The 22,034-nt window shown below is 33.2% G+C and overlaps 3 protein-coding genes across 9 annotated transcripts in view; 2 read left to right on the forward strand and 1 right to left on the reverse strand.

Annotated features, from left to right (window-relative positions):
• Positions 1-5,222, forward strand: part of LOC132704157 (calcium-transporting ATPase sarcoplasmic/endoplasmic reticulum type) — a 28,075-nt gene extending 22,853 nt beyond the window's left edge. For 3 of the 5 annotated variants that reach the window (XM_060673979.1, XM_060673977.1, XM_060673978.1), the window contains exon 10: positions 1-4,321. In XM_060673979.1, coding sequence (XP_060529962.1) covers positions 1-201 — 201 coding nt within the window. In that variant the 3' untranslated portion in view covers positions 202-4,321. The other 2 variants (XM_060673981.1, XM_060673980.1) reach the window with 2 other exon arrangements.
• A 142-nt stretch (positions 5,223-5,364) lies between these two features.
• LOC132704196 (uncharacterized) lies at positions 5,365-12,020 on the reverse strand. Its single transcript, XM_060674080.1, has 6 exons — positions 11,773-12,020; positions 11,557-11,719; positions 11,147-11,322; positions 10,212-10,447; positions 9,745-10,160; positions 5,365-6,246 (listed from the first exon to the last, which is right to left on the reverse strand). The coding sequence occupies exons 1-6, from the start codon at positions 12,018-12,020 to the stop codon at positions 6,049-6,051; spliced, it is 1,437 nt and encodes a 478-aa protein (XP_060530063.1). The 3' UTR covers positions 5,365-6,048.
• Positions 12,021-17,969: 5,949 nt separating this feature from the next.
• On the forward strand, positions 17,970-21,648 carry LOC132703514 (carboxypeptidase D-like). Of its 3 annotated transcripts, none has more exons than XM_060672825.1 (8): positions 17,970-18,193; positions 18,686-18,816; positions 18,878-19,205; positions 19,850-19,927; positions 20,044-20,220; positions 20,273-20,391; positions 20,468-20,650; positions 21,295-21,648. In XM_060672825.1, the coding sequence occupies exons 1-8, from the start codon at positions 17,998-18,000 to the stop codon at positions 21,646-21,648; spliced, it is 1,566 nt and encodes a 521-aa protein (XP_060528808.1). In that variant the 5' UTR covers positions 17,970-17,997. The 3 variants fall into 3 exon arrangements, with proteins under 3 accessions (XP_060528808.1, XP_060528811.1, XP_060528809.1); XM_060672828.1 differs by having other exon boundaries at positions 20,468-20,666; positions 21,295-21,560; XM_060672826.1 differs by lacking the exon at positions 19,850-19,927.
• Positions 21,649-22,034: the final 386 nt, after the last annotated feature.

Below are 22,034 nucleotides of genomic sequence, written 5' to 3' on the forward strand. Positions count from 1 at the left end.
GTGGTATTCCAAGTGTGTCCATTGACAGTTGAAGAATGGATAACGGTATTGAAGTTTTCTATTCCAGTAGTCTTGCTCGATGAGACACTAAAGTTTGTTGCAAGAAAAATTACAGACGGTGAGAATCCGATTTACACTGTGCATTGGATTGTGCTAATGTGGGCTGTATTTTTTGGCTTGATACTCTGGGGCCCAATCTAAATGAATTTCAGACTTCCTCCGTCGACGAGGATAGTTGTTTAGTGTGTAAACGGGTGCTCATTTTGAGAGAGTTTTGCCAATGTAAAGGACCAAGATAAGGTTTTTTGTAAGTGCCTTTCGTCACACATTCGTTTTCTTCTGATAAATTAAATATTTTGGGTAGTTTGAAACTAATGGGAAACTTGTATTAAATGAAACTCGGCTATCACATATGACCTGTTAACTAAATTGGGAATTATTTATTATGGTTTGGATGGTTTCTTTTGTAACATTGCAGGCAGTGAGATTTAGTATTTAAAGAACGTTTTTGCCCGATTTACACTCTAACATATATTATATAGTGTTGTTATACTAATTTAATTTTAGTACAAATGACAAATTATTCATTCCTTCTTTTGAATCGGACAATATTATAAATGTATTTAAATATTTGTAAGTAGAATTTTTTACATTGAATAGTTTGTCATGGATATGCTATTTACAGCAGACAAAAGTGAGCAGTGTACAGGCAAGTTCCCGTGTGTTTGCGTGATTGTTTTCTCAGGTGTTGTGATTTTAGTTATAAATTATGGAAAACCAAGTACATGGTTGGAAATACTTAATAAAAAATCGGCAAAGACTGAGTTTTTGTAATTTGTTTCTTTTTTTGTGCAACGAATATTTTGAAAATCAACACAACATCCGACTGTTTACAAAGTCAAATTTTCGTCCATAAAGTAAAACTCAATAGTGTATATTTTCAACCAACACCTAGAATTTCTTGGTATATGTGCAGGGTAATTCTCACTAATGACCACTATTGTTAAAAGTTCACAAATTTGGTGCCTTTTTTTTGGTTAATTTTTCTTCCATTAAAAAAAAAACAACCTTTTATGCAACAGGAACTTCAATAAAAATAGATTTAGTGGTTCACCAACTTTAAAGATTTTTGTGGTCATTGGAGGGAGAAAGAGGAGCAAAAAGATGTTTTTTGGTCATTACATTAAATTTCTAAATCATTTTTGCCAGATGTTTCTTTTTACTTATTTAAAGACAAATTAACAATATACATTTTTTAAGAATTTGTGCAATTCTAGAAGAAGAACGGAGTTGATATTTGATATATCAGTAGCATAACTATAATACTGACCAAAATTAAGGATTAACTCAGATTTTTATCTATTAAATACAAATTATTTTTTCTTCTAGGATATTATCTATAGCAATGGTTGAGCAAAATTGTTTTAGTTGTTAAAGTAAATTCACATCAAAATTGAAAATATTGTTTGACATTAAATGCCCTTAACTCATTATTATTCATAAAGAAAAGTGAAAAGTGGCATTTATTAATTATCTTTTGTCTAATATTTTGGACGAGGGTGAAATTTTTAATCAATGAGACCATATATTGAAATACAACTCCCTCCCAAAAACGTTTCTTTGAATTTGAATATTCGAATTAAATAGCCAGATCTAAAATTTAACTCAAATTTACGATACCATAGAATATTTCCTAAAAATAAGGTGTTAGCTATGCCCAGGCCAGGTCTATGTGAATTACCCTATCTGTAAACTATTGTATGAGACAGTGATTGGCATTGCACTTTTTTTTATGTGTGCCAATATATTTTACTTTTTTTTTAACTTTATAAAGTTGGATACAAGTGATGGTTAATTTTTTTAGAGTATTTTTTATGATGTATAAAATTTAAACGTAAAAGTATTCTATAGGTTACGTCAACATATTAAATTTAGGTCATCGTATGGCATGCTGCTGCGTAACTTATAATTAATCACATAGGAAATCGACTCGATTTAAATGTACTACCACTTTTTAATTCACTGGTTATTCATATAAGTTGGTGTTCCTGTAGCAGTTATTTAAAATTTTGATAATAATATACTGCATCAAACAGTAGCTGGTCTACATTTTTGAAATAACACTTCGTGGTGACTTTTTGTAAATATTGTAGCTATCTACTTCGAAATAATATATAATAAAAAATAAATACGCATTTATCTTAGAATGTACTTATAAGTGAGAGAAATGCCTTTTAAACCTCCCCTTTTTTGTGTTATGTGATGAATATCATAAAGTAGTTTGGAACTACGAGTTTTTTCATTCACTTTTAAACATTTTCGAATATTTTGTGATTTGACAAATTTGGAAAATTTGATTGTCTTTTGCGGTTCCAAAAGTCGGAAAAAAATTAATTAAAACAGGCCTTTTGAAAAATTTCCTCGCAGAACATGTCAAGCACAGACAGTTTTAAGTTTTATATTTATGTCCTCAGTTTAACATATCTGTCCAGGTTTGGGATCTAGATTCTGATGTTGTTGCTGGTGTTGATGGATGTATTTATTTCCAATTTAAAAATGTGAATACCTCTAGTCTAAAATACGAGAGCCAGCGACATGGGCTGAATGCTGCAGTTTCACAGAAACGTTTCGTTTTAATTTTGTAACTAGTACAAAGATAAAATATATAATGTAAATATTGATTGTATTGGGCAATGTTAGCTTAAATTACAGCCTAAATAAAGTTTTCAAAAGTCGTTTAGTAAGTACATTTTTTTCTGTGAATTAAATTTTTGGATTGTATTTTATAGAATAATATATCTGATATTTGAAATTGGTAGAACCTCGACGCAGTGCGGTCTGTAAGCCTGTGAAACATCTGAAGATCGAAACTGACTTTTGGATGTATAGTTCTAAGAAACACCTTTGTATACCTTGCTCTAGAATTTGGAAGATGTCACAAAAGAAACTGAATATTTTATAAAGCAAATAGTTAAATAAGAGTCATTAAGTTTTTAGCTTTTCAATTTTTTAGCTAGTATAACGTCTAACAATTCTTTGGCAATCACCTGAAGTGAAAATATTTCAATTTTTCTCGTGAAGTTGTAGGTGAAACTGTTCATCCCCAGGTGTCTAAAAATAGTCTTACTAGTGGATATCGTAACAAACAAAAAACATAATTTGTTAAATTTAACTCCTGAAATAAATGCAGATTAGTAATTGTTCTGACAATGGTTTAGAGTGGAAAATGTATTGCCAGCCTCCAAACCAGACTTGAAGCCACTTCAAGAATGCGATCCATAAATTGATTTACATGATGTGGACGCGAATCAAGAAATTGCATCTGACACTTTTTTGCCTTTGATTATTTCTGTTGGTTTGTTAATTTTGGGGCATGAAAAAAAAAAAGATTTACAGTGTAGTCGAAATACAAGTCACTAATAATGTAACGTCATTTCTTTTAACAGTTATATAATTTTATTAGAGCTGTATTTGCAATATAATCTGCGTAAAATTATGAAAATTTATAGTTTCAAACCTCTGCATAATAACAGTAAAAGTATCTTATCTGAATTATTTATGAAAAAGAAAGAAATAAGCAATATTCGACCATAACGAGCTGCCGTTTTAAGAAACAAAAGTCGTGGATTTGAGGCATGCCCTCGAAAGAAAATTCGTTATTCGTAATTGCAATTCATTCAAATGAAAAGGTGAAATATTCAGCACAGAAAACTCTACTTAATACTGTTATTACAGGGTATTTCTTGAATAGAAGCAAATTAAAGGTAGAGCTTAAAATATTTATCGGCTTATTGAATCTTGAGGTCTGGTTTTCATGTATACACAATTATTAATATAAAAATGAATCTGGGCATGCGTGAGGTTGATTTATCCCAACGTTAACTTGAAAAATGAATATTATGGAATGCTATTAACTATAACTATATATATCGGCGGCGAGACAATCTAAGTAATAGGAAAAAAAACTATATTTGTACCATCAAATTGAAATCTCCAAAAATCAGTTTAAGGTTAATTTTTCGCATTTCACATCCTACGCTTATACTCTTAAACTGCATACGAAAATCACCTTTACCTTTAATAGTTGGCAGTACTTAGGTTCAACAATTATAAATCTACGCAGTGTTACAACTTTAACATTTGCAAGTAAAAAACATGCCGGTAGATGTTGTGCGCTAACTGCTAACCCGCTATCAGTTTGTGAGGAACAAAACTACAGACGAAGCAGATCATCATGTGAGTATGATTGGCATACACAAGTTCAAAAATATTTTTGAATAAATTAAAATTTTGACCAGTTTTTTATATGTATTTTTTATTTTCACAGTACCACAGAAGGTACATCGACTGTGAAATGGCTCCTCTGAAAGGACGGAATGAGCTATTGTGTTGGAGTGCCCCTTGAGATCCCAGGATTGCAGAAAACCCATCCCATTTTTACTTTAATAACTTCTGTTTACTAACCAAAACTCTCTCCTCTCTATTTGCTCTAACTGCAATATTGGGACGGTTTTCTTTATTCTTAAATATATTTTGTGTTTCAGTTGGCGAAGTAGTTGTTGATAGATGGTAAAATCTAGTATCTTCATTGAGAAACAGACTCTACGCTTTTTCAATTAAGTTTCTATCCTTTATAGAAGACTCGAAGCTTTTTTTTTACCTTTCTAACGGCAGGAGACCCTTTGTAGAGTGAGCATTATATTTTTGTAAGACTTATTTTTTTCTTTTGATTCGAAAAGCTTCTTTCCGCACATTTAGATTGTAGTGTTACTTGAGTCCTTACCCATTTAAAAATACCTGTGATGGTGCGTTAGAGTTTAACTACCAAAGTGTACATATTAAGATTAAAGAGATTGTTATTTTATTTTGTCGTTACTTGTTTGAACTATTCCAGGCGAGGCCAGATCGGATTTGTTTCTGTAATGATACGTAAAAGAAGGGGAAGTAGCCCCTTCGGTCCTGCTGATTGTTACTGACAATTCATTTACTTTTATTCCTAATTTTAAACACCGCGTTAGTGTGCCTTGGTTTTATACAGAATATTTAACGTATCAACTGCGTAAAGCGATTCAGTTTGAGCTGGTCTCGACTGAATCGGGCTTATCTGATGGCTCATAAAAAACATCATTCGTGCGAGCTAGATAATGCGAATCTACACGAGTTTTGTAAATGAGATTTTATTTGTGTAAATAAAGCGGACAGCTTTCTGGCTGTCAAAGTTATCTTTCTATGTTATTTCCTCCCAAGTAACTCAAACAACTCGTAAAACTACACTTAGTTTTAAGGCAAAAGAAAAAGGAAGGAAAGAGATTTCATATCCTCTGTTTAAAAATATTGCGACCCTCAAACGTGGCGACTTTCAATTCGTGTTCAGTTGTGGTTTCTCCCAGTGTTTGACAATTTTGAACAACTAACTGACTGCGAATGGGTAACTTCACTGACGAGAGAAAATTCTACTTTAAAAATTAAGGAAATTTTGTTAGTTAGTTAATATAATTGAGCCTAAAAAACTACATTTTGTAAATAAGCTAATGATCTACTATCATGCAAAAAGTCAACATTTGCACGCCAAAGAACCACGTAGATGTAAAATTGATATACCTCAAATTGCTGTTCGCCTAGTAATGCAGTCACACTTTCACAATTGTTTTGAAACGTTGATAATAAATTATATAATATAAAAAAATTGAAATAAATATTAACATAAGCAATCGCAAAGGCAGCTGGAATAACAAACACATTTTCCGTATTCAGGATCTATTTTGATTTAATAATTAAAACATGAATACAAGGTAACTCAATCATTATAAAATACTCAAGCGAACACACTAAATTTTTATCAACGCGTTTCATCTATTATGTCCTAAATAACGCTCATTGGTAAGAAAGAGATTTTTACTATCATATGTTTGTTCTGTGTTTTGCTAGATTGATATTAATACTTTACCACACTGTATATACGAAAAAAAAAATTTAATTACACAATAAAATTATGTTGAAAGAAATTATTTTTTTTTAATGAGTTGAGATCTGCTGTGGCTACGTATATCAAGACTTTATACTATTAATTTTTTGCAGTAACTGCAAAAGTCTGGTATTTTCGTTTTGTAAGGTTTTAATCATATTTTCGTTATTCATGATTCGTTGAGATAAATCTTCGACCGGATCGCCTTTTAGTTTCATTTGTTTCGGGTCTGAGTCGCTTTCTTGGTTCATTTGTTTCTTTGCCGCGGTTATGATTTTAGTCTAAAAGTAACAATTTATTACATTATTGATATTGGAACTGGCTTTTAACTTAATGTTGCAACAGTAAGAAAATATAAAAACACCTTAATGTAATAGAAATCATCGCTCAAATAAATATAGCATGTCTTCATTATTAATCTTCGAAAAAGGAATAATGATACCTGCCGTCACGGGGTAACTCAATTCTTCTTTCTAATTGAAAGTGGGACTGCCATTACACATATTTACAACCAAAAGATTTATATCTACACCCCCTCTTTATATAGCGAGTGTAATATTTGTATTGTCCGAATATCCCCGCCTACGTAATTAACACCCAAAAATATAAGATACGAGATGTGTTCAAAAAGTAAGGTTACTTTTAAGTTTTATGAAAAAATATTTATTTGTTGCAAATTTGAGATCTTTTAATACGAAATGAGTTCTGATGTTGCTTTACTTTTTAAGCGAAACGATAATGCTTTTCTGAAATGGATGCAAACGAAATATTTTAAAACAGCACAAAAATAGCCACATGTAAAAATATAATGAAAATATATGATCTAAATAGTCTAGTAAAAGCATACCTCCGTGTCTTAATCATAGCTTAAAAAATCGAAGAAAGAAAATTTGCTGGTAAAAAAGTTGTGGAAGAAGCGATTACACCGGTATTTATTCTTATTTATTTTTCTTTCGTGTTCAAGAAATTTAAAAAACAGCAGCATAAATAATACAAAGTACAAGTGCAACATACGGAGCAAGCACGGACAAATAAATGCCCAAAAAATTAACTTGCCAACAATAACATCAAAACGTAAGTTTAGTTTCGACAAAAGTATATTCATTTCATTGATGTTTTTACCTATACTGCATACAGTGGCTCACAGCTTAAATGATGCAGTCGCTATAATAAAAAGTAACTGATTTGAAGGGCGCTTTTATTTGGCAAAAAACAACTTATTGAAATTAAGTTAGTAAAGAGCCTTCTAAAAAGGCGTGAATTACTTTTTTACTTAAATATGCCTTACTTAGTTAACAATAAATAATTAATTCAATTATATGAAATTCTGTAATTCTGTAATAATTATGTAAATGTCTGTGAACTGTTCGCTGTATCATTCAGCGTTACTGCGATGAAAATAGGGTCGAAAACAAATCAAGGTTAGCTCCAAATAAGATCTTCAATGAACGTAAGGAAAAATTGGAGGATCATTGTAAGAGGGGTATCAAAAAGTGCTCCAGAGATGTGTTTCGAAGTGGAAAGACAGTTTGGAAAACAACTGAACAATTCGACGAATCCTGCGAAAAAATAATTTACATGGTCGAACTGCCTTTCATTAGCCGAAGAAATAGACGCGTGAGATTGGCACTCGCAAGAGAGCATATTGATAAAGATTTGAATGTCTGGATATTTGCCGATGAGACCAAAATAAACTTCTTTGGATCCGATGGAAAAATATCATTATGGAGAGGGCCTAAGGAGAATTTAAATTGAAAAATTTATAAGCTACGGTAAAGCGCGGTGCAGGTTGAATACTGTTATGGGGGTGTATGTCATCTGCAGGAGTATGTAATTTACATTTCATTGAAGGAAATATGAACCAATATGTGTATTTGGATATATTAAGAGCGCATCAGGTTGCTAGTGCCCAAACATTAAATATGGGTAACAATTATCGGTTCTATCATGACAATGATCCAAAGCACACGCCATTTCGGGTCCGCAGTTGGTTGCTTAACTACCTAAACGTTATTAAGACACCAGCCCAGTCATCAGACTTAAATGTAATTGAAAATTTGTGGTTGACATTAATGACAAAATAAATAGTGCCCCAATATCTAACAAGAATGAATTAAAAGTAAAAATTACTGAAGTATGGGACACAATTTCCCCGGAGTATACTAGAAAATTAGTTGAATCAATACCCAGAAGACTACAAGCCATTATCGATAATGAGGAAGGCTCGACTAAATATTAGCAGGAGTATTTCAAATTATGCATTTGTTTTTCCCTATTGATTTGGTTGTTTTTTGTTTTGCGTCTTTTAAGCTGTGACGTTAATACACAATAACGCGTTTTACCACAAACCGAAATTCAATTTTACGTATTCGACGCGCGTTTCGCCAACCAAGTTGGCATCTTCAGGAGAAGATTAAGTTAAGTTTAGAAGATTAGTTTTAATCTTCCCCTGAAGATGCCAACTTGGTTGGCGAAACGCGCGTCGAATACGTAAAATTGAATTTCGGTTTGTGGTAAAACGCGTTATTGTGTGTTGGTACAGTGCCGAAGGTTCCAGTCAAGAGTCAGTATTGTATATAATATAATTAATTTTTTATTGTTCACTAAGTAAGGCATACTTAAGACAAAAAGTAATTCACACTTTTTTAGAAGGCTCTTTACTAACTCAATTTCAATAAGTTGTTTCTTTTTCCAAATAATTAAGGAGACATTCAGACCAGTTAGTTTTTGTTATAGCGACTGCATCATTTAAGCTGCGAGTCACTGTATGTTAGCATGAAATATTTAAAAATTTGGTTTATTATTTTCGAATAAATATTTACAGTTTTCAAAACTGTTTGTTGGATACTAATCTAAGTAGCGCGTCATCTTCCTCGTGGAAATATCGCGAATCTAATCCAATTGTGTCAAAAGAAACTAACGGAAATCCAAGTATGGAAGGATGTGCTCTCCCTCAGAGTGATTCAGGTGAAGTGCGCGACCTAAAGACTGAAGTTACGCAAGATATTACAGTGCATAAAACTGCGACACCGGCTAGGCCAAAGCGTGACGTTAAAAGGCCTCCATATTTATCTGACTATGTTTAAGTTATCTGTCCATATTCGCGAACCCCAGCTTTGTTATAAAAAGGGGGATGTGCCATCAGGCAACCGATACAACCAGGGAGAAATTCCATGGTTGGGGGTTATATGTTCTATGGTAGACATACTTGTAGAAGGCAACGGAAAATAAAAGTGTTAAAAACGTATATTCGGCTTATGTTATTTAAATGTTATAGACAATAAAATGGAAGAAAAATTCTGTACATGTGTTTAGAATAGGACGTGTTTAAATGTTTAATAAACGAGGGGGCTATCAGTGGCTAAAATCTACCGAAAACATCCGATCGTTCCCAAACACGCGACTAAAGTAGCGGAAATGACCGAAGTGGCTCGCAACAGTTGGACGCGGCCTAGCCAACATCAATTGGAATTAGACATATCATAAGTAAAAGGGTTCGATGGAGTAATAAAATGAAAATTTGCATTCTTGTTTGGTTACCTTGTACACATATAAAATTAGACATGTATTAAGAATCGAAGGTACCATTGTTGTCAGTGTGCCTCCTTGTGGAATACCCGTAGTCCGGTAGAAAGATTACAATTTAAATTACAAACATTAAAGGCAGATAATAAAGACCCGTACCAACACCTTTTCTCTGCGTTAAAAAAAATTTAAATTTGAAAAAAAGTTAGGTCGCGAAGGCTCTCGCATTGTTAATAACTACTAGCAACACTTACACTAAAATCCTCATATTTGCTTTGAAATTCCTTAGTCAATTCGAAAGAACTTTTTATTCTCAAGTCAAATTTTGTCAACTGCTTCGCAAGTTTGATGTGTTTTCCATTAATGCCGTGAACGCTTTTTTCAATCTCGCAAGTCGAGTTCGCGAATAGGTCGCATAATTTTTCAATGACCGTCGATTTTTTATTAAAATATTCATGGAAGCCATTTAATAAAGTCCTAGCTTTCGCGATAGTATTAAAACAATTCTTGTTTTCTATTGACAACCGGGCGATTTCTGAGTTCAGTTGATTTATTATTTGCTTTTGATTTTGCACAAGTGTGTTGGCTTTGTTTAACGATTTATCGTTTGTCTCGTTCTTCCGAATCAGGTCTATATTTTCACTTTTGGATATAGCCAATGCTGACAAACCTGAAAAGTAATTCATATTAGTTTAATATATAGGGAAGACTTTTGTTTTACAGTTTTCATATTTTTCCTTGAAGGTCCTATTTTCTGCTTTAACAAATTTTTCGTGAATAGATTTTTCTCTTAGCAAGCTTTTGGTATGACAGTTTTCTTGTCTTAGGCTATCGTAATTTTGTTTCAAAATATGCAGCTTTTCAAATAATGCTTCTACATGTTTTTCGATTGTTGATGTCACTTTGAGCATGCATCCGAATTGAGTTGTATCATATACGTTGCATTCAATTTTTAGTCTAAAAGAAAAAAGTCCCGCGAAAATAATTTCATAGAAAAATATCAATCGGATAGTAAATTAAATACAACAAAACCGATTCTGCTTCAAATACCTGTCGGTATTTCTGATCGTTACAAAAATAAGTTTTTGGCGCAAACGTTTTTAGTCAAGATAATTTAACTAAAGAACATCTAACTATCTTCTAGTTAGACTTAACGGCTTTTGAAGGACCGCCCTTTGTCTCCATTGTCTGGGAAAGATGCTATCGTTCGACGATCTTAAGAAACAAGAAAAAAAAATTGCAAGACAATTTGAAGAAGCAATAAAGGAACAAGAGCCCAACTACGACACTTAAAATTATTGATAAAATCGTCATTACAGTTAATGATTAGTTTTGGTTAGTGCCTTTATCGAATATAAGTTAGAGGTTTACGGATAACCTTTTTTTTTTTGAAAATTTGGTGTTCTAGTCTTGAATAAAGCATCGTTGCAATGGAATATAGATACATTGTTATTTTCAATAGTATGCCCTATATATGTATAACCTGCGATGTTAGTATAAAAATATTTACCAATTTCAACGCTATTTTTGTCACATTTCGTACTGTGAATTTGAAGGAATTTGTTTTATATATTGATATTTAAGTTCACCTAAGGAGTTTTTAACATGTTATGGTACCCTTGGTAAGTATTGCTAAAAAATGATGTATGATGATACCTTTTAATCCCTCCCCTGTTTTGTTGACTGTTTTCGAAGAATGTAATTAAATTTTTCATGCATGATATTGCCAGAGCACAGCTGTCACATCTATTCAGAGAAAAGATATCAGTTTGAACTTCTTTATCGCATTTATCGTCACTTCGTGCTGTTGTGGTTTCCGTTTTCTTTGTTTGCTAAAAATTTTTACACATATGCACAGCTCAAATAGTCGCACGTTATTACGAAAGAAATCCGTTAGTTCATTCTAAATAAATATAAGGTGGGAGTCACACAAAAAGCACAATTGGTCTCCTTTATCTAAACTTTGCGAAACGACGACTAAATGATAGTTTTATAATTATTTATGAATTATTTGTTTTTCGTCTTAGCCTTATTTACTGTTCGAGTTTGCGAACGAAGTACTTTACCTTATGGCTTTCGGTGAATTCCAACACGGAAGTAACCAAAATATTGATTAGGTTAGCAAAACTAAAACTACATATTTTAGAAATCCAACGGTTCTGCGAAAAGCATCTGTTTTGACTATGTTTTTCTAAATGGCTGGTTAAAAATCTTATAGACACATAAATCCTAGAATAAAAAGAAAACACTTTTGGGAGCTAATTCATGAAATAAATTCGTACCTGTCGAGTAAAAATTCCAAAGATTTTTCGTAGGATATTCCACTCTGCACCGTGATCGAGTCTACGAACGTGTAAGGTTTGTTGGGGAACAACCAAGAGTTCAGTTCGGGAACACTACAGGTCTTTTCGAGATTTCGTACAGTAGCCGTTATTTCTTGGATATCTTCTTTTATTGAAATTGCTAAGCTCGTTTTTGCAATGTCCATTGACAAATGCATACGTCCAGGAATTGTCATAAAAGCTGACATATAGTTTCTAAATTGTATACAAGGTGTTTCAAACGAAGGGAAAATCTAGACTATTTTTATCTCTACTTTATGGTATATTGGGTCAAAAATCTCATTTTTTGGTAAGAATAATACCAACGGAAAGTGACTTATTTTTCTGTGTAAAAATATAACTAATCTGACTAATATTTGTTCTACCACCATTTTACTTCATGTTATCAGTTATATATGCTTGGTTTTTCATGAAATGCAATAACAGTTGGTAAGGGCCATTTTTGACGGATTCTAGTTATTCGAAGAAAATTTGGCGAAGTCAATATATACACTTTCAAACTCTAGTCGAGTTGAAGCTGAATCTCTTTTACAAAGATGTAATTTTTTTTCTCACCTTCTGACGTCCTGAATTACCTTTTAAATTTTTTAATGTGTGCATTTCATCCCTTTTTACGGAATTTATATAATTGCTTTAATCCTACGCAATATAGAGTGAGGTCTACAGATAACTAAAAATATTATCCGTCTATAGGGATGTCTTAAAAGTAGCAAAGATACACCGAAACTTTTAAGGAATTGAAGCGGGGTGTAACGTGTTATGGAATTTCCAAATATTCTCGGCGCAGACGCTTGGCTGTTAGAATTGAACTACTCAAATTTTTTACAGTGATTATTTTACGTTCATTCTTTGTTGTCTTCATATCCCTGTCGATTGCTCCATCTCAAAAACTATAACACATAGTTTTTTCTTAGTTATTATTTCATGTTGCATTATTTTTTGAAGTTGAATTTAATTAGTTATTGATTAATATCAGTATGTTATAACTTACCTATATATATTTCAAATTATGTTCCTTGTTTGAGTTAAAAAAAAACATCACTAAAGGCTTAAGGCGAAACGGAACTCTCATCAATTCATGCATGTTTTACTATAATGTATTAGCCGATAATATATGTACTGAGTAACTCAATTTAGTGAACTTTGCTGACTTATCTTTAGAAATAGAAAGTTGCGGCTTTTGATTGAGCTAGGTTTTGTGAAACGGAAGAAGCCACGAACAGAATTTCCTAAACTCTCTCTATTTTTGACAAGTTACTCCCTGTATCTTTTCTATGTGCTAACTTATCGAAAAGCTTGCGTAGAATTCCATGCAGTCTGATGTAACTTGGTTGTATACACACAATTTTCAACTTTTACCTTTGTGCTACTGTAAATTATCTTAATAGACCAAGTTCAGAAGTCATGTATCTAAAATCAAGAATGCCCATCTATTTTTAATAATAAAAAATTCGTAATATAACATATATTTTCCAATTACGTTCTTAAAGATATTATCGGACTTATGCATCACCTATCCAGAACCTGGTAGACGGTGGACAATGAATTTATAACAACTGCACCGCAACTAATATAACGTTGTGGACGCGCACTTCTAGTGTTTGCGTTATATCATCGGCAAACCAAAACCAAAACCGACTAAGTTAGAATACTAATACCCAAGCACCTTGTGGGAAATTACGTGAATATATTTCTGACTTTTAACCATTATGACAAACTCATAAACGTCAAACCAACAAATAACCGCTGGTGCCAAACCACATTCTATGCGGGTAGTTCTTTAGACTAATAAACCTTTATGAATGTTGTCATTTTTTTTAATTAAATTTTTTGCTACTTTAACTGCGGCGTTTACACATCCGTTCGATTGAGGCAACTAGGGACTGCTTGTTATCAACTCGAAATCAAATTTACAAAAATCACTACGTAACTGTGGACTATTATCTGGGCATATGTTATTGCAGAAATACCTTATCTAGAAAAAAAGTTATTTTAGTTTTTCGATTATTACTAATCAAAACAGCTAATTATTTCCACATTAGGGATATTAAGCGTTCCATCACAAAATACGCTTCACCACCACCCCCGAAAGAATTAATCCCAAAGGCACCACTGTGGTCGTTGCTTACATTCAAAACACCATTGACCAGATATCAAGAGGTGAAGTATAGTGTTAAACAGACTTACCACCTGTATAACCCTCTTCGGCCCATCAAAGACAAAATTCCATTTGAGAGACTAGGAGTTTAAAGCATTCCATGCATATGCAGAAAAAATACATTGGAGACACAGGACGAAACTAGGATAAAGGAAAACTACGACCATTTAACTCATCAGCACTTGGCGAGCACAATCGTGAAAACGAAGATCAAATCTTATTCGACTAAACTAAAATTCTTTTAGGTAATCAATTCTTCTACCTAAAAAAAATCCGAGAACCATATAAATCTGTATACCACCAATCATGAGGCAGCCGACGCCTTTGCCAGAGAGGGCTCCTCGCATAGGCATATAGGACCAGAGCCCCGCTTGGGGATCGCCCCGTGTGTGAGGCGGGGAGCTCTCGAAGCCTAGGTGAGAGACCGGGCCGCGAAGGGCTGGAGAGTTGCTCCGGGAATGAGGCAGGCGAGACTTATGATGGATGGGCCCGCCCTCCCTCGGACCAGGGAGCTGCTTAGACTGACCAGAAGGGAGTGTAGAACACTAACAGGGGCCTGCACAGGACATTGCAGGCTTTGCTTGCTAGGCATTGGAGACGACCCGGAGTGTAGGTGGTGCATGGAAGGGGAGGAGACCCCGTATCATCTGCTCACCGAGTGTCCTGCCTTGACATGGGCAAGATTGGGAGTCTTCGGAACGACCCTGATCGATCCGGACTCAGTGCACGGTATTGAGCTAAAGGAGTTGCTGACCTTCTATAGGAGGGGCGACATTCTGGACGCCCTCTAGAGCGGCATGGGGGCACAACCGGCCCATCTGGTGGCCTAAGTGCCTGGACGCCCACGAGGGCGCCCCCTTTAATACCAATACTAATACCAATACCACCAATCATAATCGCGGATCAGGTTTTTACCTGTCTTCAAATGGAAATCATTCTTCCTAGATAATGCTCAATCCTCTCTTTTAGCTCCTCCACGTCAAACAGTATATAAGCAGATGCAGAGCAGAATTCAAACCAGTTTCAGTTAAGCTCTGAAGAATCCAACAGAATTATTGGCGACACGTCAGCAAGTTCGATTTGAAGATGAAGTTATATTGTTATGTGTAAATATTATTGCAGTAGCTATTGCGCAGTAGCTATTGTGCCCAATCTTTGAATGATTTTAACTAAATTAAACTAATGAATCTAGGCAAAGTCGGCGAGTAAATTGTAATTTATAATTTACGAAGTATTAGAATTGAAAATCTAAAAAAAATGTTGTATAGATACTATTTTGTTACGTTTAATTCCATTCCACTTCTTTCCGCTACTTCTGCATACCAAATACTAGTTTTTATAATAATTACTATAAACTTATAAGACCCGTTAAATAAATAATCGAAGAACTGAAAAGATCGAATGGCAATAAAATAAATTTCAAAAGTGAAATGTTTTCTTTAAAAATGGGTAAAGGCTTGTATATTACTGCAATAAGTGCTTGCACGTTATAATGTCGTATCCCGAAATGTCTAAAAATAGAACCAATGATACGTGCTCCCGCATAAAATACGATTTTTTGCCATTATATTTCTAGCACAAATGTAGTCATTGGCATTTTCTATGCAAATTTACCTGTACTTGTTACCTATTCCTTTTGTTAAACAATATATTGCAATTCGTGTAAATTAATTTTCACTGATGGTTTGAAATTACTAGATTTTGATTACCTATTTTAATTATATGCAAAGTATTACATTGGAAAATAAAATAGCAGCTATTGTAGAAAATCCAAACACACTTGCTTTAAACACCAATAAATGAACAGTAACTGCGAAGCGGGCTTATGATTGATATTGGACCGTTGCACACTAATAATTTTGGGGTAGTAAAATTTAGAATTAAAATATATAATAATATACCTTTACAATATTTCGTTGAATATGACAACGGTTTCATAACAGTAAAGAAAAGGTTTCGCGAACCTGACATCAACATCATCAAACATCAGGTTTTATATAACAAGTAATCAAAATATAACGGTTTCCGTTATAAAACCAGAAATGTTGATTTTTTTTGCCGTGACCTTTATTAAACATGAATTAGTTTTATAACCACAAAGAATGTGTCGTTACGTATTTAAGTGGTGCACGGTTTCTCTTTTCGACTGACTGGCTACCGAGCGATGTTTAGTTTACATAGTCGCGATCCTGCTCCTATTTCAGAAACCGGCCGAGTTGCTGAAAAACAAACGGGGTTGAGCCAGGGCCATTCTACGTTCATTCGATTCGCTTGTCATATTTATTTTCGTTACCGCTATGAAACGTAACCAAAATGTGCAAAATACATATACATTGGTCTACCTCCGAAGTTTCTTAGAAAACCATTATAAGTAGCCGTTAGCTTATAACAAATTTTAAGACGTGAAAATAATTAGTTTTGTATGCCAATCATTTTATAGAACTGTAAGCCATATATAAATACGTCATTTATAAATTAAACCAGTATGCCTATGCCTATGCCAATATAATATATGTCGTAATTTTCTTAACGCAATAAAACAATGGCAATAGAATATAGAGCAGAAAGAAAAAAAATAACCAAAAACGAAAAGTCTGTGTAGATTATCATATAAGCAAAAAATAAATTATTGTGGTGCTTTATAGAAATGCGAATATAATAATTGAACTTTCTCGTTGACAAATTTCTTGTGTGGCAATTGTTATTCTCTAGCATATCAATATTAAATGGTGTTAAAGTGTTCGATTTAAAAGACTTAAACCAACTGCCAACTACAAATTGCAAATTTTATTCAGTGTCGCCTGTGTCTTGAGCTGTTAATATCATTTTAGAGAACTGTAGGCAAACTGTCGGTAAACTGAAAACATACTTAATTGAAAGAATTACAGGTGGAAGAAGTTTTTGTCACAAGAAAACCGGATCCATCCTACAAGATATCATCTCCTATTTGTGTATAACAGAATCTAGTTATTTGCTTTAAAAATAACTTTTAGTGCTTCAAATTACAACTTTTATTTCTGTGCCGTTATGTGAACTGAATATAAATTTATAGTCAATAATTTATTAATAACATTATTAATAAAATTAATTAATAACCTGTTGAAACAGATAAAACGAGATATTCGCAAACCCTCGAGGTTTCTAACATTAGTGATTAACATGAAAATTATAATAACAATAATCTAACAATTAGCAGAAAAATAGCAAAACAATGCCTTCACAAATTCGTCGATTTTATGATGCTTGCAAATTCTAAGAAATTAATCTCGAGATATGCAGTACAACGGTACAGATAATGTCGGTACAATTCGTCTGCTGCGTCAGATGTCTTCAAGGAGTGCACTTACAATTCCATTTTAAAAAGAGTCAATCTGGTACTAGTTAGAATGAACATTATTAAACCGAAACATATATATGTCTATGATTGACAGATTTTTTGAAGGCACCATGAAAATTTCGTTAATTCAAAATTGTTTTGTAAATTTAGATGATTGTGTATGCTGTACTGTTAAAATAGTGACTGAAAACAAATTGAAATTGTTGTTTAACCAGCAGTTTTTTTTTTGGAAAAAATAGGTCAGCCTAAGCAAATCAATTTTTAGTTTTGCTTTCTTTTGTCGATTTAAAAAAGTATATTCAAATAGCCACGAAGATACTTAGCATTTTCCCTGGTAGAAATATGTTTTGACTAAAGTGCACAAACTAGTTGGGTAGCCGGAGAAGATGTAAATTATATCATTAATTCATAATTTGAAAAAGAAAGAAAAATGTTCTCAATCGAAGAATAACTCAGAAATCAAACGTATTTGTCGTGCTAAAAAATATTTTTAACCACAATTTTAATCGTTGTGGTAAGTTTCTTTAGATAATCCGCACACATTTTCCTTCTTTTCTATTTTCGACCAAAATAGGTGGGGACGCCATTAACCACACTCACCGAGTTCAATTTTACCATCCAGCGATAGTCTAATATAAACTGCCTGGAAAACCACATTCGATACGAAAGAATGTTATCAGTGTGTAACTGGTATTTTGTGCGATTATGTTTTTTCATAGCTTGCTCTAATTTTGGAATAAGACACGCTGTAGGGTTGAGGTATCACAGTAATGTGGAGATTGAAGGAATTTTGAAAAATTTTACAATGGAAACTCAACGGTTTCCATTAAGATCGAAAATTTATTCCATCGGACAGACCTTAGATCGTAAGTAACTTGCTGTTCTGTTTTTTGTAATTGATAATTAATAATTGCGATTTAATCGATAATTTACATTCCCTTGCTTTTGTCGATTTGTTGACACTTAAAGTTGCCGTTATTGACAAGCAAAAATAAGCAAGATAAAGATAAACAAGATAAAAAGGATAATAAAGAACTGACACATATTTATCACAATTTCTCTTCAGTTTTGAAGCTATTGGCGGTATACTTTGTTCAATTTACAGTAAATTGTTGAAAACAAAAGAAGAAAAAATTTCCATACGATTTTAAGTTTATGCAATGTCTTTTAGAGTCCTTAGGAAGGCAATAAAATTGCTGAAATGTCAACCACATAAATCGATATTTTAAAACAGCAAAGAGCCCATTAATTCCTTAATATAAAAAAACCTGTTAAATTTTTGCTACTTAAAATTTAATTATAGTATTTTAGTTTTCCACAAACATAAGTTGAAACGTATCCAAATTTTGTACTTACAGAAAATGAATTATGGGTGGTAGAGATAACTGCTTCTAAAAAACGAGCTCTCGGTGTTCCAAATATAAAATTCATAGGCAATATTCACGGTAACGAGGCTGTAGGCAGGGAAATACTTCTTCAATTTCTTTATGTAAGTATAATAGTTTCATTGTATTCCGAAAATGTATATGTCTCACATCTGATTGGCGCAGCTTTTAAGAGATGGTTACCTCAACAAAGACCCTACAATAACTTGGCTATTGAACAATACTAAAATTCACATTATGCCGACCATGAATCCTGACGGATACAACCGTTCCGTGCTGGACTGCACCGACGATAGATGGCGAACAAACGGCAGGGGTTTGGTAGACTTGAATAGAAGCTTTCCTGATTATTACCACCGCAATAACGTACCTCAACAATTAGAAACGGAAGCCGTTATGAAATGGATGGATGAAACTCCGTTCATTTTGTCAGCCGCATTACATGGCGGAGCCATGGTGGCGAATTACCCTTTCGACACGGTGAAAGAAACAAGTAGGTAAATAAACTTTTCTAGGAAGGTACTATATTGTAACAGTAACCTGTTTTCAAGTATACGTTATAAACTTTGGAAACAAACTTGTTAATTGTCACCACAATTAATTAATCTATCAATAAGAGACACTTCATAAACTGCACAATATTGGAATTGCAATAGCCAGTATATTATTTTTAAAAAGAGTCTATAATTTTAAGGCATTTTTCTATTGTAAAATAAAACAAATCGTCGATGTCTTAAAAAGTATTATTTATATGTTCGCCCACACGAGCATCATCAGACCTATAAAAGCATTTTTTTCAAGTAATAAGATAACTCACATAAATTATTTCATTTATTCTATTTTTTTGTGATAAAAATGATACTTAAAGTACTTCTAACTTGGTTTTACTCAAATTCTGGAGTGATAGAATTTTTTTTGTGTTTTACTGAATTTTTGTCAATTGTTCGTGAGTATTATGAACAGAGTCTGAATAATATTGTCGAGTTCGAGCTCCTACAAATTAAACAAAAAAAACATAATACACACACTGAAAAACGATTTAAGCTAACTCGTTTACAACGCTTAACATTTTTGTTATTGACTGATTGGCGGATGCCTGAAAAATCAAAAAAATATAATTTAAATTGACGTTTTTAGAATGGCAGAAATTTCTGCGACAGGCAAGTGTTTTGAATGATACAAAGTTAATAAACCATCTAAGGGAACGATATATTGGTAGGTTCAACCTGTTTACAATAAATTATCATGGAAAAATAAGGGTGGTGGTGAAGAATTGGCGAATGACTAATGGCGCATCGTTCCATAATTATATACTGCATATTACATTTTAGAGTCAATTCCGTCAAAGGACACTGTACCCTCTGTAACACCAGACCACGACGTTTTCGTTCATCTGGCCAAAGTTTATTCCAATAATCACAAAACTATGCATTTAGGATTGGGTTGTGATTATTCTCCAGCCTTCGATGGGGGAATTACGAATGGGGCGGAATGGTATGCAGTTGCAGGTTAGCGAAATTGTAGATTTATAGAGTCGTTTTTAGAATGTGTCATTTTCAGGCGGAATGCAAGATTATAATTACTTTCGACACGGGTGCATGGAAGTTACTCTGGAAATTTCGTGTTGTAAATATCCCGCCGAAAAGTATTTGCCAGACCTGTGGGATGAAAATAAAAGTGTGGGTTTTACTTTTTTAGCTCTTGCACTTATTGTCGATTAAAATTGAAAGTAAAATTATTTGTTACGTTTTGCAGGCACTGGTCAAATACAGTTTGGAGGCTCTGAATGGGGTAACTGGTCGAATTTTGGATAAATTTACTAAAAAGCCAATAGGAAATGCGGTTCTAAAAATTTCAGAAAGGGACATAACTTTTAGGAGCCGAAATCATACCGGAGAGTATTGGAGATTGTTGCTTCCTGGAAAATATACGTTGGAGGTAATTTATAGTGATGGTATGTTTAATTGCATTAAGAGAGACTGAGATAAACAGATTTTTTACTAAAATAGATAGCGGCCACATTTCCGCACATGATTTCTCTGAAAATTCTCTTCAAATTAATTTCAATGATACCATTAGAAAGTCTTAGAAATTCAGCAAAATTTTTGTCTGTTGCTCTCTGGCGTAACGACCTCAACAATTGTGCGGGAAGCGCCTAAAACTATTCACTGTATCTTCTAAACGACTTATCAGATTTCAAAAAACTTTTAAGGAAAAATGTAAGCGTTAAACCAATTACTTTAATTTTAAAAATTATTGTTTTCATGGTTTCTTAGCTTTTTAGCTAGGATAACTAACAATTATATTTAATTTGCCTGCGTGCCTCGCTTCATACTTTGAGTAAGATCGGGGATAGTTGAAATCATATAACGAAAGAACAATAAGAACAGCATTAACTGCTAGAGGTTTTAAGAAGCAACGGAAAGGCTTTGTTTAAAATGGCCCCCGCTTTAATTTAAAATATTAGTATTGTTAACAATTAATTTTTTAATATAATTACGGTAAATAAAAAGAATCATAACTAATGAAATACTTTTTATGATGTAGTTTGAAAATCAGGTATAGCCTTTTCTACGTTTCAGGTTCAAGCCGATGGGTATTACAAGAACGACGTAAACTTTACAATCAAGGCGCCTTTGAAATTTCCAAAACTGCATATTCAACACGTGTATCTGACAAATTCTTCATATCTAACGACAACTACTTCCACTACGACTGAAAAAATCTCGATACCGGAGGAAACTTCCTTTTTTTTCTACACGCACGGTGCTTCTCCGTTGCCCGTCCTTCAAAGCAGGTTTATGGCTGACGAACCCGAAGAAAGTTACGAAAGTTACAAGGGTGGCGACGCCTCTAAAACGCCAAATTTTTGTCTATGTTATCTTGTGTTTGTCTCTCTTTTTATATTGGGATATCAAATAAATTATTTGATTTAGCTGCCACGCAAAACTTTGATTTTTTGTTCTTTGGGAGAAACTAAATAAGAAAATGATTGTTTCCCGAAAGTGAACTTTTAAATTGGTAAGTGAGTCTGCCAAAGAAAAATATTACTAGTTTGTTTGGGTTAAAAACTTCAATATAAAGGCGATTTTAATGGCAGGTTTCTTGGAGTTATTGTATAGTTAATCTCAATAGTTTCTTAAATATTTTTATTAATTTTAAAATTTTGAAAGATGTATTATTATTTGAAACTTAAGTATTTTTCACTGTTTCTAATGCCTGTATGGTAAACGAAAACAACCTTTCGAAATTGGCATTATTTCTGACATACAGGGTGTCCAAAATTTACCAACCAATTGCATCATTTTCAGAGCTGAAAAAC

The sequence above is a fragment of the Cylas formicarius genome, unplaced genomic scaffold (genome assembly GCF_029955315.1).
Source record: "Cylas formicarius isolate icCylForm1 unplaced genomic scaffold, icCylForm1.1 PGA_scaffold_6__28_contigs__length_40554024, whole genome shotgun sequence".
NCBI classification, from domain to species: domain Eukaryota; kingdom Metazoa; phylum Arthropoda; class Insecta; order Coleoptera; family Brentidae; genus Cylas; species Cylas formicarius.

Coding starts and splice junctions, on each gene's coding strand:
- LOC132703514 (XM_060672825.1), top strand. CDS start 17,998: ATGTTATCAGTGTGTAACTGGTATTTTGTGCGATTATGTTTTTTCATA. Junction 18,194..18,685: donor CATCGGACAGACCTTAGATC/GTAAGTAACTTG, acceptor TTGTACTTACAG/AAAATGAATTATGGGTGGTA. Junction 19,206..19,849: donor CGACACGGTGAAAGAAACAA/GTAGGTAAATAA, acceptor TGACGTTTTTAG/AATGGCAGAAATTTCTGCGA.
- LOC132704196 (XM_060674080.1), bottom strand. CDS start 12,020: ATGTCAGCTTTTATGACAATTCCTGGACGTATGCATTTGTCAATGGAC. Junction 11,720..11,772: donor TTGGAATTTTTACTCGACAG/GTACGAATTTAT, acceptor TTTTTATTCTAG/GATTTATGTGTCTATAAGAT. Junction 6,247..9,744: donor GCAAATATGAGGATTTTAGT/GTAAGTGTTGCT, acceptor TGTTACTTTTAG/ACTAAAATCATAACCGCGGC.